Source organism: Myotis myotis, unplaced genomic scaffold (genome assembly GCF_014108235.1).
Source record: "Myotis myotis isolate mMyoMyo1 unplaced genomic scaffold, mMyoMyo1.p scaffold_m19_p_6, whole genome shotgun sequence".
Classification (NCBI taxonomy): Eukaryota; Metazoa; Chordata; class Mammalia; order Chiroptera; family Vespertilionidae; genus Myotis; species Myotis myotis.
This window is the reverse complement of record NW_023416368.1, coordinates 97081495-97094499: the sequence shown is the minus strand read 5'-3', so window position 1 is coordinate 97094499 and position 13005 is coordinate 97081495. Positions and strand designations below refer to the sequence as shown.

Below are 13005 nucleotides of genomic sequence, written 5' to 3'. Positions count from 1 at the left end.
GCAGTGCAGCCATGGAGAGGGTTCTGAGGCCCTGGAAGAGAAAGCTGAGTGTGAAGGCAGCCAAGTCCAGGGGAGTGAACTCCCTGGCAGTACCTGCAAGGTGCTGGCAGTCTGTGTGGCAAGCACAGACAGTGAGGGCAGGCAGTCAGGCAAGCAGGTGCCAGACCACACGGGCAAGGTCCGGGTGGGTTAGTGGGCATGCAGGTGGCACGGCAGTCAGAAGGAAGGTTAGAAACACGCCTGCACTTACATGATGACGGTTTTCTTGGGGACTTTAGTCTCCTGCTCAGTGACTACAAAGAAAACAGTCGGAATAGCGAGGGTTACAGATCAGTCAGCACGTAGGGCTGAGCTAGCTAAGTGGCATGGCAGTGTAGTAGCCCGCTCAGCTTAGCAGCACTGGGTCCAAGCCCTGCCGGGCCGTGTGCCCCAGGGACACTGTCTCATGTTAGAGCGCTAGTTCCCTCACTGAACTGCTGATCTGTCTGCCTTGAGTGGTATGGCAATGCATGCTCCATGAGAGCAGGACCTGTCCCTCTTGAGGGTCTTGCAGAAGCTTCAGATAAAGCAAGGCCCTTTCCTAGGCTGCCCACACAGAATCCCAGCTTCTCCTTCAGCTATGTGCCTAGGGAACCCTGGGAATTTGTCAGGCCAAAGTCCTGCTTCTCAGACATAGAAACTGAGGTCTAGAGAGAGGGAAGGAATAGCCTGTGGCTGCACAGTGAGCAAGCAGCCAAACTAGAACCAGGATAGCTGATGCCCATTTTACAGGGAAAAAATCCCCTAAAGACCAAAGGTGTCTCTAGGAGAGAATGGCTGGAGTCCTGGAGGAGGCGAATCTGAGCTCCACGGCTGGAGAACACGGAGGCCCATGGAGCAGCCTGCAGATGCCTGGGCAACCCAGGTCTTCTCACAGGAGCGCCTAGCTTTCCTCCTCCCCGGAGCAGCAGGATAGGGCCTGTGACTCCTGTCTTGTGATGGGGGACCCAAGTCCCAGAGACAGAACAGGACTTGTCTGGGGCCAGGCAGCAGTTATGCTAATCATCTTAAGGCCTCTTTTTCTGCAGCTTCTGGGCGGGGTCAGGCTTGGCTCAGGGGTGTCCCACCCAGTCTTGCCCACCTGGACAGCAAGGATGCCACCGGCTACCAGCTCCCTCAAATCTCAGCATCCCCTCTCACTGTCCTGTGTAAGTTGAAGGGGAGGCTCTGCTTTGCTGCAAAGCCACATGGAGTAAGGCTTTGCTTTAGGCAACCAAGAGCGTTTTAGACTTGTCTTTGATTAGGTGCATGTGAATTAAATGTACTAGCTGAGTCTCTGTGTGTGCACACGTGTATACGTGTGTTCCTGTGTGGGTATGCACACAGGTGTATGTGTGTGCGTGCATGTGCATGTTTGTGCAAGCTGCTTCCTGGAGAGAGGGCAGCCTGCTGGGAGAATGGGTTCAGAAAAAATGCCATGGATTTGTCTAAGCTGGGCAGACCCTGTGTGCAGAGCAATGGGAGAACCAGGCCTCTGCCTCTCATCCTCCCTGACGGGCCCATCCTGTGCTCTTGGGAGTGCTGGTCTGGCACCCCTAGATGGCTTTGTTCCTGACCTAACTGCAGCCTGATAGGCTCTGGGCCCTGGTGAGTACTGGCTACCGTGGGAGGGGTGCAGACGTGCGAAGCAGGACTTCCAGCCCAGTGCAGTTTCACAAGCGAGGGGGCGGCGCCCACTCCACAGGACCAGCTGGCTGCGGGCCACCAGGTTATCGATAAAGCAGCAGGACAGGGTTAGGAAGCGGGAGGTGGCAGGCTCCAATTCCAGGGTCTGTGAGAACCGGCCATCTCCCTGAGTGAGGCACAGCACGTGTCCACACTGGAGGCCGGTCACGGAACATTGACAAGAAAAGATCCACCAGGACAGTGAAGAGAACGGCTCTGTAGGACTGTGCTTATCCCCAGCCGAGAGGGAGCTCCGAGCCCCCTGCTCAGCACACCCCCTGGAGGTGCCACCAGCAGGAAGTGGAAGTGCCAGAGATAGCCCTGTCCTCCGGCAGAACTGGCCGGCAGTGCAGGCAGCCCTCTGGGGGACGAGGAACCAGAACCCTTGCCCACAAGGGAGGGATGGGTCTCCGTGAGGACCCTGGAGAGTCTCGAAGGCCCTGAGGCCAAGTTCTGAACTCTAGGTGGCCGACTCTGTGAGGATCCAGACAGACAGTGGCCCCCAGACGCTGGGTCCTGGGAGGGACTGGGTCTAGTGGCCAAGGATCACAGCAGCCAACTTTCAGAATTTGGGAGGACACACATTTCAACTTGTCCTACTATGGGAGTTGCAGCTCCACCAGGTGTTGGCCCAGCCTGTACTTGCATGTCTCCAGGGACAGGAGGCTCACCACCTTCCAGACAGCCTCTTCCAGGTGAGGCAGCTCAGACGGAGAAGCTCTCCCTTGGCAGCTTGCTCTGTGAGCCCCAGAAGGCTGCTCTCTCAGACTGAGCAGCCCAGGACAGATGTGAGCTGCCCTCCTCCCTGTCCTGGCCATCCTCAGCCAGACCCAGCTGGGACCCTGGGGTCACAGTGTGTGTGAGTGGAAGCATGAGGCACTTCCCTGCCCTTCGCCTCCTGCCAGAAACACACCTTCCCAAATGAGGCCCATTCTGTAGTCTGGTCCACCTCTCCCCCTCCCAGGACCCCAGGGGTGGCCCCAGGCCAGGGATACTCAACATGGACAGCCTGCCTAGTATGGAGAGACCAGAACCATGACACCCGCTCCATCTCCTGGAAGCCAAACTGGAGCCCAGCAGCCTACACTCTGCACTTGGCTAGCGCCCTCTTAGGTGGAGTTGTCCCACTTACCATTCCTCCCACCCCTCCCACTTGCTGGCCGCTGCCTGACAGGCTGCCCAGGCCTGGGTCTGCCCTTTATATACGTTATTCCCCAGGGATGGTGAGCAGGGCCTGGGCCCTGAGCCCTAAAGTTGTCAGTCCAGCCTTGCCCGGGTTCTGGGTTTATGGCCCATCATCCTCGTCCCACCCACTTTCTATTCCAGTCAGGCCTCTGCAGCCCCTCCATCCAATGCCTCTTCTCCAGGGAGCACACCCTGATTGGAAGGACTGATGGTGTCACCCCACCCAGCCCCAGCAAATCCAGCCAGGCTGAGACCTTCAACGGCTGCACCTACCTTCCACCACAGCCACGTGCTCCCTGCGGCGGTGTGGTTCCCTGGCCTGCAGGGTAGGGCCCTGCAGGCACAGCTCCACGCCGTCTCGTACGGAGCCCAGCCGGTTCACCAGCTGCGGACAGACACAGACGGCAAAGGCCACTTAGAGTCCAGGGAGCCTGACTCACCCTTTTGGGGATGAGTTGAACTTACAGGGCCCAAGCCGACTTGAGACCTGACACGGAGGGCAGACCCCTCCCGGCCCACCCCAGGCTGCCAGCAGCAGTATCATGGAGGAGGCTGGCCCCAGGCAGACACAGCCTGCACACACTGTCCCTGGACCATGAAGGGCAGGACAGACCCTGCCCAGAGCCCCGCTTATGGAGTCCTGTTAGCTCATCATAGATGGGGTGGCAGTTGCCTGTTTTCCCTTCTTTAATAACGGGTGGTGTGCGACAGTGGCCTGGTGTTCCCTCTCATCAGAAGGTGAGTGACAGTCGGTCTGGTGTCTCCTCTCTCACCACGGTGGTGGGAGACAGTTTCATGGCGTCCCCTGTCTCAGAATGGACTTTGGTAAGTCTGTTGTACAATCTTTCACCATGAATGGTAGGTGACAGTAAGCCTGTGTCTCCTCCCTCATCATGGATGGTGGTGACAGTGGAGCTGATATCTTCTGTCTCATCCATGGACGTGCATGACAGTGGACTTGGTGTACTGTCATGGACCCTGCGGGACCTGAACCTGATGTCTGCTCTACATCATGCGTTATCGATGATGATGACAAGGTTGTGGCCCCACGGCAAGCTCCCCACCACTTCCCTGTATCCTCCCCGCTCACCTCACACTCATAGTGGCCCAGGTCCTCCTTGCTGGCCTCCCGGATCTCCAGCACCAGCAGGCCACTGCGTGGCTCACTCAGGGTCCGGTACTTGCCACCAGGGGTCAGGAGGGCCCCGTCCTTGTACCACCTGAAACCAGCAGCCCCAGTAGTCAGTGGAGCCTCTCCAAAACCCCCAGTGCTCATGACCCGCCTCACCCACCCCACAGACCTGGTGTCCTGATAGCGCCCACCCTTTTGGATGCCACCTGCCCAACATCCGGCCTAGCAGTCCCTCCTTGCTGCAGCGAGGGCTGTGTCAGACAGGCCACGCCCTCAGGACACCCACTTCTCACCCAAATGGCTGAGCTTCTGTCTAGTTGACCCCAACACAGTGAACAAGCTGCCCACCCTCGATTTACAGGCAGAAGTGGAGGCCCTGGGCAGGCCCACCCCCCTTGTCCACCTAACCCACCTGATCTGAGGGTGTGGGGCACCTTCGATGGTGCAGGTGACCTGGGTGTCCTCTCCTTCCACAAAAGGCACTGCCCGGACCTTGCTCACAAACCTTGGGGGGACTGTGGGGCCAGAGGGTGGGGAGGAGAAAGGGAGAGACACGGAGAGAGACAGAGACGGAGAGAAATGGAGAGAAACACAGAGACAGGTAAAGAGATACACAGAGAGATAGATTGAGAGACACAGAAAGAGGAAGGAAGAGGGAGAGAGACAGAGAGAAAAGATGGAGAGATAGAGACACAGAGAGAGGAACACAGACAAAATGAGAGAGAAGGCATAATGTGCAGGACCCCACCCGGACCAATGAGGCCCCATACTTGGGTCAGACATCCACAACCCCTGCCAGCTCCATCCGAATGCCTGCACCGCCTTGGGGACTGCTGTGGTGGGTGTGTCCGGGGCCCATCCAGCCTCCCTCCCAGGCTCACCCTGCACCAGGATCTTGCCCAGGGTGCTGGCATTGCCGGCAGCACTGGCCGCAAAACACATGTACTGGCCGGAATCAGCGCTGGTCAGATTGTCCAGGATGAGGGTGCATGAGCCATCAGGGTCTTCAATGAGGATGTGGTGAGGGTCCACCTCCACTGGCTTCCCATCTGGAAAGGAGGGAGGCCGTCATAGAGAGGTGCACGGGGACAAGAGGCGGGGCTTGCCTGGGGTCATGGTCACAGGCAGTGATGGGTTAGGGAGCGGGCCTGAAGCACAAGGGCCAGGTGCAGCTCCCTGGATACGTCCCCAGGCTTTCGTGTGCACAGTGTGGCCTTTGGAGGGTAGGCTGGGGGCCTGAACCCCACAAAAGACATCCCATTCCAATAACCAGACCCTGAGCCACCTAGCCAGTGATTCTGTGACCTCCAGGCACTTCCAAGGTGCAGACCTCCCCAGCCCCAACAGACACACTGTCTGAATACCCACCCAACCTAATGTCTCCAGCCATCATGTGATTCTTTCCTGGGTGAGGAATGGGGAGATGTGCACCTTTCACTCCGAAGAACCCTTTCCTCCATAAATAAGTAAAATTCCATAAACAAACACTTTCCGATGTGCTAAACAAGGTGGTTTAAGTTACAACCATTCATAACCAGAATCTTGACCTTTAATTCACAGGAAACCTTAAAAAATGATTTTAACGCATACAAAACAAAGCCTCCAGCCGCCACCCCATTTCTCTCCACCCCTGTTCTATGTTCCAGGAAAGTTGTTCTCTCTCCAGTGCTTCCTTCTCATCTCCCAACGTGCATCCCCCCCGCCCCAACCCCCACTTCCATCTCCCACAGAACAGCTCTCAGCAAGGCTGCTGGTGACATCATCAATCCAGTGCCTCCTCAGTCCTTGCTTACTGTCAGAGAACAGCTCTCCAGACCTTTCTGGCATCCCACCAGGCCCACTGCTGTGCAGACATGACACCAGCTCCGGCCCTTGTTCAGAGTCACCTGGGCTGTCCAGGGCACAGAAACAGAGCCTTCTCCCCTTCCCCCGACCCCCGAGGCATTTCTCTCTCTGGGGAATGGACGGGCAGATGTGTCAGCAGCCCTACAAAAGCTCAGCACCTCCTAAATCTTGGGGTCTCTCTTGCGGTGCGACCCACTGTGCACAGCTAATATCTGGCCCTGGGCATGGGGATCGGGGCAACTGACCCAAAGCACTGTGCTTTTTTTCTGTGACTGGGTTTTGTGTCTGTGTCTGGCTGGGAGGCAGGAAATCATCTTAGATCCTTCATGGCTTCTGATATTCAGTTTGGTGACAAGCAAGAGACACAGTCAGAGACACATCATTCCAGCAGAGAAAGAAGGTGGCAAGTAACAGGGCCTGAGGGAGGTCCATGGGGATTGGTGGTAGACATGCCAACCGACCTGTGTGGTCAGCTGGGCAGTCACAGCCCTCTCCACCTGCTGCCTGTGAATGGAGAGGAGCTGGGCAGGTGGCTGCAGTCTGCGTGCTGAGAGGGAGGCTCAGAGACAGATTCCTGGTTGGTGCCTTGGTCGACACGCTCTCTCCTTGCGCTGTTGGTTCAGCCTCGGGTCACCCTGCTTCCTATGTGCGGACAGAGCTGGCCCTGATGTAGCTAATCTGCCACCTTGACTCCCAGCCCCGCCCTGGAAACTCTGTGCTCTGCTTCTGGAGTGATTCACCCTGGACTTGTCTGTCTTTAACCAGCTCTGATGCCAGACCCCCTCGGCACCTGGCAGTCCCCCTCCCTTTAGATTAACACTTCTTTCCCACCCTCTCACTGGCTACAAAACAGTCTGGGAGGCAAAGCGTGGAGGTCTGATCGTCTTGCATTTTTGTATGTAAGTCTCCTGTTAACCTCATTAATCGACCAGCTGGAACGGTCTGCCTCGTTCTTTGGTCTCTTGGCTCCTTCAGCATTAGAGGAGAGCTTTGCATGCACAGCCTTCTTCTGAAACATCAACAAATGCTACAACCCGTGTGGGCCATCATCAACCCCGATGGGCAGAGGACAGGAACGAGTGAGATTTTTGGCTATGAGGACAGGCACCTGAACAGAAGAAGCCCCACAGGGAGCCACTGACGGCTGGCACACAGCGCGTGGCACCTGGTTGGCATCTAGAATGTGGTGACAGCTGGAAGAGTGACCCGCAGGGAGTGTGTTCTGACAGGCAGCCCTGCCGCCTCAGAAATCTCATTCAGCCATCACAGAAAGACTAGAGATGACCTGGTAAGTGGACAACCCATAATAAAGGTCACTACCATACAAGTTAAACCCCAGTGGGTGGAAGGGCATGGAACCCTAGAGAGTGATGACACAGCTGTTAAGACAAGGGGTCCCCGAGCTAAAATGGATACATCAGCAGAGACGGTCATGCTGCCCAGGTAAGGGTTTGGGCGAGCCCAAAGCACTGGATGTCACTGAAGTGTGGAAGTGTGTCTTGATCCCTGGCCCCTTCCTCTCCTCCACCCAACCACCACTGCTTTAAGAGAAAAATGATCAGCAGTGGGCATCAGCCTCTCTGGTCCTACATGCTTGTCCTACATGCTGGGGCCTCGGGCAGAGGGAGAATTCAGACCTTCAAAGGTCTTCCGGATACAGGCACTTGGATTCCACGGGTGGAGTCTTCGCAAGGTTCCTGATTATCCGGGAAGATAGTGTCAGGGGACTGTGGCTGTGGCTCTACCTCTAGACCCTGATGTTTGCTGTGTTTGGGGAGGGGACAGTCCTGGTGGAGATGCCTGCACATTGAGAGGGGGTCTTGGAGCATGGAACCGGCCGAGCCCAGCAATCAGTCCCTTCCCAGGTTGATGCTCTGAACCCCATGGAGAAAGGAGGTTCTGGGCCTCCTGTGTGATTCGAAGGTAGCTGGGTAACAGGAGAGGCTGCGTCGCAAATCAACAGCCTTGTACAGCCAGTGGGAGTAGATTGTCACCAGCCCAAACCAGTCTCTACTCCTGTGGCTCCAGCTGATATAGGCAGGGTGGCTGCAACAGGTCTGCTCTGCATTCTCATGGCAAGGTCTCCAATACACATCTCCAGAGCTCTCTGCCCTGGCAGCTGCCCGGTGGGGCAGTGTTGACACTCTGCCCCCAGCACTCAGCTCCTGCTGTATGAGGACATTTTGTCTGCCGGTGAGTCTGACTTCTGCCCGATGCTGCTCTTCCCGGCCAAGATTGTTATGTGCTCACTGACCTTGAGGAGTTGCAAGTGGCTTGGCTGTTTGTTTTGCCACTTAAATATAGTGGCCTGGCGGAAGACACCCCCACCTTGGGCCATGAGCCACTGAAGCAAAGAAAGGCTGCTGATGGGCTCCCACCCAGCACCAGGGTTCTGCGTGGAGCTGCCATGGGCGCAGGGTGCTGACCCCCCTGCAGCCACACAGAGGACTGCTGAGAAATGCTCTAGTCCGGGTGGGGGCACATCACATGAGCGGACCCCTATCCTGGCAGGTCAGTGCCTCAAGAGCTATCTGTGGTGTTTCCCATCATAATGGTGTTTTGGGTCAGCCAACTGCTGGCTCTGGCCACACCCCATGGCTGCATGCGCCGCTCGTACCACCTGCAGTTTGACCACCATGTCAACGTGAGCCGTCGGTCCAGCTTCCCTCACTGCTTGCGCTCACTGGACACAGCTGTCCCCAGAGGGGCCACCCCCTCCAGGGTTTCACTGGGTAACCGCCAGGGCGAGAGAGCCAGAGGCGCAGTTAAGAACCCAGGACTCTACCCTGACCGCAGAGTGAGGCACACCCTATTCCCCTCGGAGGTGGCAAGCCAGCACATACTCCTGAGGACAATCTGGCCAAAAGGAGGGTCCGAGGAATGCCGAGTCATTTCTGGAGGACCTTTATGAATTGCATTGTCCCTCTGAGCCCGCCCTTCGGGGGAAAGGTCTGGGTGCGGAGGGATATTGGAAAGGGCAGTTGAGCTGCAGGGCGAGGTGTATGGGAAGGGACTGTGTGGACCCCAGGCCTCCCTCCAGAAGGAAGACCCCAGGAAGTTCTTTTAAGCTGCCACAGGAACCAGCTGCTGCATCCACAGGTCTGCCATGCAGCTCTGACCATGGGCCACAGGGAGGCCCCTCCTGCATGTCCCAGCAAAACGCCCCTGTGTGTCCTCTCCAGCCCCATCCTTAGCCCGTAAGAGCAAACAAATGCCCCTGGCTAGGTGTGGACAAGTAGGACAAGAAGGACTGACAGCCCTGGATGACTCCTTTGAAACCAGGACTGGACTTGGTTATTCACACCGAACTAGGGTCTCAGAGGCCTACCTGCCAGCCCAGATGAAGCTTATCTGCCCGCCCAGGTGACCTCTGACAAGAGTATCCTGGTTTACCTGGGGTCTTGGGCCACTCTGAATGGTCTGTGCTACATTGTGGTTTAGTATGGGGACTTTGGGACACGCAGCATCAGCTTGACCCCTGGAGGGGCTGTGACTGAGGTCAGCCATGCAGCAGTCAGTCGTGACAACATGAATGACCCCCAACAGAAACCTGGGGCACCAAGGCTTGATGAGAGCCCCTAGTTGGCCACTCTCCGTGTGCTGTCAAACATCAGAGCTGGGAGCATAGGCACCATCTGCCCAACCCACCGGCACCCCTGCCAGGCCCCGCCCCACACCCCTTTCCTTTCCATAGCAATCAACTGGAACCTCAGTGGAAGGGCTCTGCTGAGTTCTGTGAGTCCCCAGTGAATCACTGAACCCAACAGGAGTTGTGGGACCCTGGACCTTGCTGTCAGAGTGAGGGTGGTTTTGGGGATCCCTGAACTCTCTGCAGCTCCTATCACTCAATCAAATGTGAGACCCCATGGCAGCCCACATCTTCCACTGTTCTGCCATGGCGGCCCCTCTCCCTGGCCTCCTGGGCACCTCACTGCTCTTCGGAAGCCTCCAACAGGTGTGCCTGGCTGTGCCTTGTTCTGACTTCCCGTTACACCTTTGTCTGTCTGCTGCCGCCTGTCCACTCCCCTAGAAAGTCAGCTCCCATGGACAGGGTTGATGCACACCCTCTCCCTTCATCCCACCTCATGCGCCCTGGCCATGCTGTCTTTGATTTGGGAGCAGGCAACAGGGGCAGGAGGCCTGTCCCTGGCACCCAGCCCCTGACCGGGCCCTACCCTGGGTCCTGGTCCCCACCTAGCCTGATTCCTTTTGGGAAGCTCTTCCTTGTGGCAAGGCCAGCACCTTTAGCCCACGGGGACCTACCTTTGTACCAGCTGACGATGGGCTTGGGTGTGCCCGTCACACGGCAGGCCAGCTTGACTGTTTCACCCAGCTCGGCTGTACAGTCGGCCAGCTCTTCCTCGAAATCCGGGGGCCCTGGGAACACACATCACACACCTGGGCTGAGTGCTTACCCTGCCCCCAGTGCACCCCTGGTAGGGTCAGAAGTCCCAAGGCCGAGCAGTGTGGTTGCTGCAATCCCCACCCCTTTGGGTCGCTCACTGGGCCCGAATGGGAATCTGAATCAGCGTCAGGTTGGGTGTACTGGGGAGTGGTGGGGTGTATGGAGAGGAGAGTGTGCTCTAGATGGGAAAGGAGACCCAGGGATCAGACCTTTCACACCCCTAACCCCTCTGGGCTTCTATGCTATGCTGAGGGCCCCTGAGTGAAACCTGATGGCCCCACTCGAGTCATTGCCATCCCAGCATCCCAGCTCAGGCTGAACTGATTGAGGGGGTGCTGCCTAGGCAGGGGCAGGGGCCTGGGTGTCCCCGAGCCAGATGGCCTGGCTGGCAGGTTTGCTCTCCTATCCAACCTCACCGCTAGGACCAGCACTCACGCCAGACGGGGAGGGCCAAGCGCTGCTGGATGCCGCAGATCTCCTTCACCCATGCGTTCTTGGTGATGACAGTCCGAGCCTGCAGGAGGTACTTGCGCACCGAGTCCTCCCGCTCGTGCCACACCTCGAAGGCACGGTCGTCCCCCTCCACCTGCTCGTTCAGGTCGATGCTGCTTAGCTGTGGGTGGAGGAGGCAGGCTGACTGCCCGGGAGGTGGCCAGAGAACCGGCCCAGGGCTCCTCCTGCCCACCCTGCAGTCTCCCCCCTGCCTCCACCCCCCGCCCCCCCGGGCACCCAGGCTCCTCTGGTGCCTGCACACCTTCATCATGTTCCGGAACACGTAGCTGAAGGTGTCGGTGTGTGAGTCCCTCTTGGGCTTGCAGACCACCAGGTGGTGGCGGAACAGGAAGACGTGGCGGTGGTGGCCCTTCCAGGGCATCCGCGCACCCGGTGCCCCTTCCCACACAATGAAGTGGCCCTGGGAGAGGGGTCAGCCCTTGGTCAGCCCAAGGCACAGACCTCCACTCTGCCCCCCCACCCCCACTCTGCATGGCGCCCACCGCAGACCTGGCGAATGGGCTCGCCCAGGGCCTCCAGGGTGCCTGGGTAGTTCTCCATGAGCGACACGTGCAGCTGGTTCTCCGCCCGCTGCGGCAGGGCCGACACCACCGCGTAGGCCTGCTCCAGCAGTGCGCAGTTCTGCCGGTTCCGCGCCTTGTTGCGGATCAACTCCTGGAGAGAGGCCTGGTCAGGGTGCACCCGCCACGCGGGCCCAGGACACGGTGGTGTGGGCGAGGGACCAGCTGCCTACCTTGAGCAGAGCCTGGTACTGCTGCACCCGCTGCACCGGCTGCTCCAGGAAGTGCTGCAGCGGCGGTGGGGGCGGCTGCGAGGGGTCAATGGCCGACAGCACCTCTTCCGAGTATTTCTGTGGGAACCGCAGAGTGGGTTTCAGGGCAGGAGGGCAAGGCCCGGGTGGTCCACGTCACCCAGAGCAGGCACATAGACCCTCCTCTCTGGGTGGGCCTCACCTCCCACCCCCCAACAGTGACGGCCAATCGCTGACAGGTGAGAAGAGCTGCAGGGGCTCTGCCTGCCTTACTCACTAAGCCAGGGCCCCAGGACCTGGGCAGGCTGTGGGGGCCCTGGCAGGTGGTGGGAGGCCGGGCAGGGTCAGGGAAGATGATCTTGGAGACGGGGGCCAGCACTGGCCGGGGACAGGGGCACCTTGTAGAACTCCTGCACAGCCGTGCTGACCACCACCGACTCGGCCTGCACTCGGCCCACCAGGAACTCCAGGTACTTCTCAAAGGCCGCCTGGTTCTTGAGGAAACACATGGCCACGTCGTCATCTGTCTGGCAGCTCTGCAGCTCCTGCAGGAAGCTGCCATGGAGGAGACAGCATCAGGACCCTGCTTACCACCCCTGCCCAGCCTGTCCCAGGTCTGGGAGGAAACAGGCTCCTGCCAGGGCAGAGTCCTGGTGGCTCCTGGGAACAGGCTGGGCTGTGAGGACGTGCGTGTATGGTTTTTCAGCGTGTGCACATGTGTGCAGGTATGTGTGTGCGCACACATAGAAGAAGTGCATGTACACCAGGGCATGTATGAGTAGGCATGTGTGCATAAGCAAACAGATACACATATGTAGTACATGTGAATTGTCTGCTGTATATGTTGTGTGGCTGTGTACATGTACACACATGTGCCCATGTAACCCATTCCTATGCATGTAATGGCATGTGTGCCTATGTACAGAGACTATAGCAGGTAGGAATGCTGCAAGCACTTCCATGGGTAAGCAGGTGCACACACCTATGTTCCAGAGGATGTGTGTATCTTCGTACAAGGGTGTGGTGTTCCAACAAGTACATCAAGTGCACACAGTTTCTCTCTCGTCTGTCTTGGCTCCTGCTAACCCCGGGAGGCCCAACCCAGAGGGTACATGTGCACGTGTATGTGTGTGTGCGTGGTATGTCTGCATGTGTGTACATGTGTATGCACACACAGGCCCGCCTACCTGTTGTGGAACTGGCTGAGGTCCGGCACGTTGCGGAAGATGACGGCCTTCTGGCTGGCCACCGCCGCTGGCACGTGGGGGCAGTGGTCCAGGTGCTGCATGTGGTGGCTCTGCAGAAACTGCAGCTTGCCCACAAAGGCCTGCTCAGAGGCCAGCAGCTCCTGGACGATGGAGCTGGAGGCACAGTGTGAGGGGACCAAGAGCTCAAATGCTACATAGGCACCAGCAAGACAGTGGAGGGGGCAGCCCCACAAGGTTGCTCCACCACCCGACTTCGTCAGCC

At 58.2% G+C, this 13005-nt stretch overlaps 1 protein-coding gene across 1 annotated transcript in view; it reads right to left on the bottom strand.

Annotated features, from left to right (window-relative positions):
• OBSCN (obscurin, cytoskeletal calmodulin and titin-interacting RhoGEF) overlaps positions 1 to 13005 on the bottom strand; it is a 58959-nt gene that overhangs the window by 18746 nt on the left and 27208 nt on the right. Inside the window, exons 30-40 of the mRNA XM_036313061.1 lie at positions 12723 to 12896; positions 11934 to 12090; positions 11518 to 11634; positions 11274 to 11438; positions 11026 to 11184; positions 10707 to 10884; positions 10130 to 10243; positions 4903 to 5070; positions 4434 to 4536; positions 3980 to 4109; positions 3163 to 3274 (exon numbers count right to left, since the gene is read on the bottom strand). Of these exons, the coding sequence (XP_036168954.1) occupies positions 3163 to 3274; positions 3980 to 4109; positions 4434 to 4536; positions 4903 to 5070; positions 10130 to 10243; positions 10707 to 10884; positions 11026 to 11184; positions 11274 to 11438; positions 11518 to 11634; positions 11934 to 12090; positions 12723 to 12896 (1577 nt within the window). The remainder of the gene's footprint in view (positions 1 to 3162; positions 3275 to 3979; positions 4110 to 4433; positions 4537 to 4902; positions 5071 to 10129; positions 10244 to 10706; positions 10885 to 11025; positions 11185 to 11273; positions 11439 to 11517; positions 11635 to 11933; positions 12091 to 12722; positions 12897 to 13005) is intronic.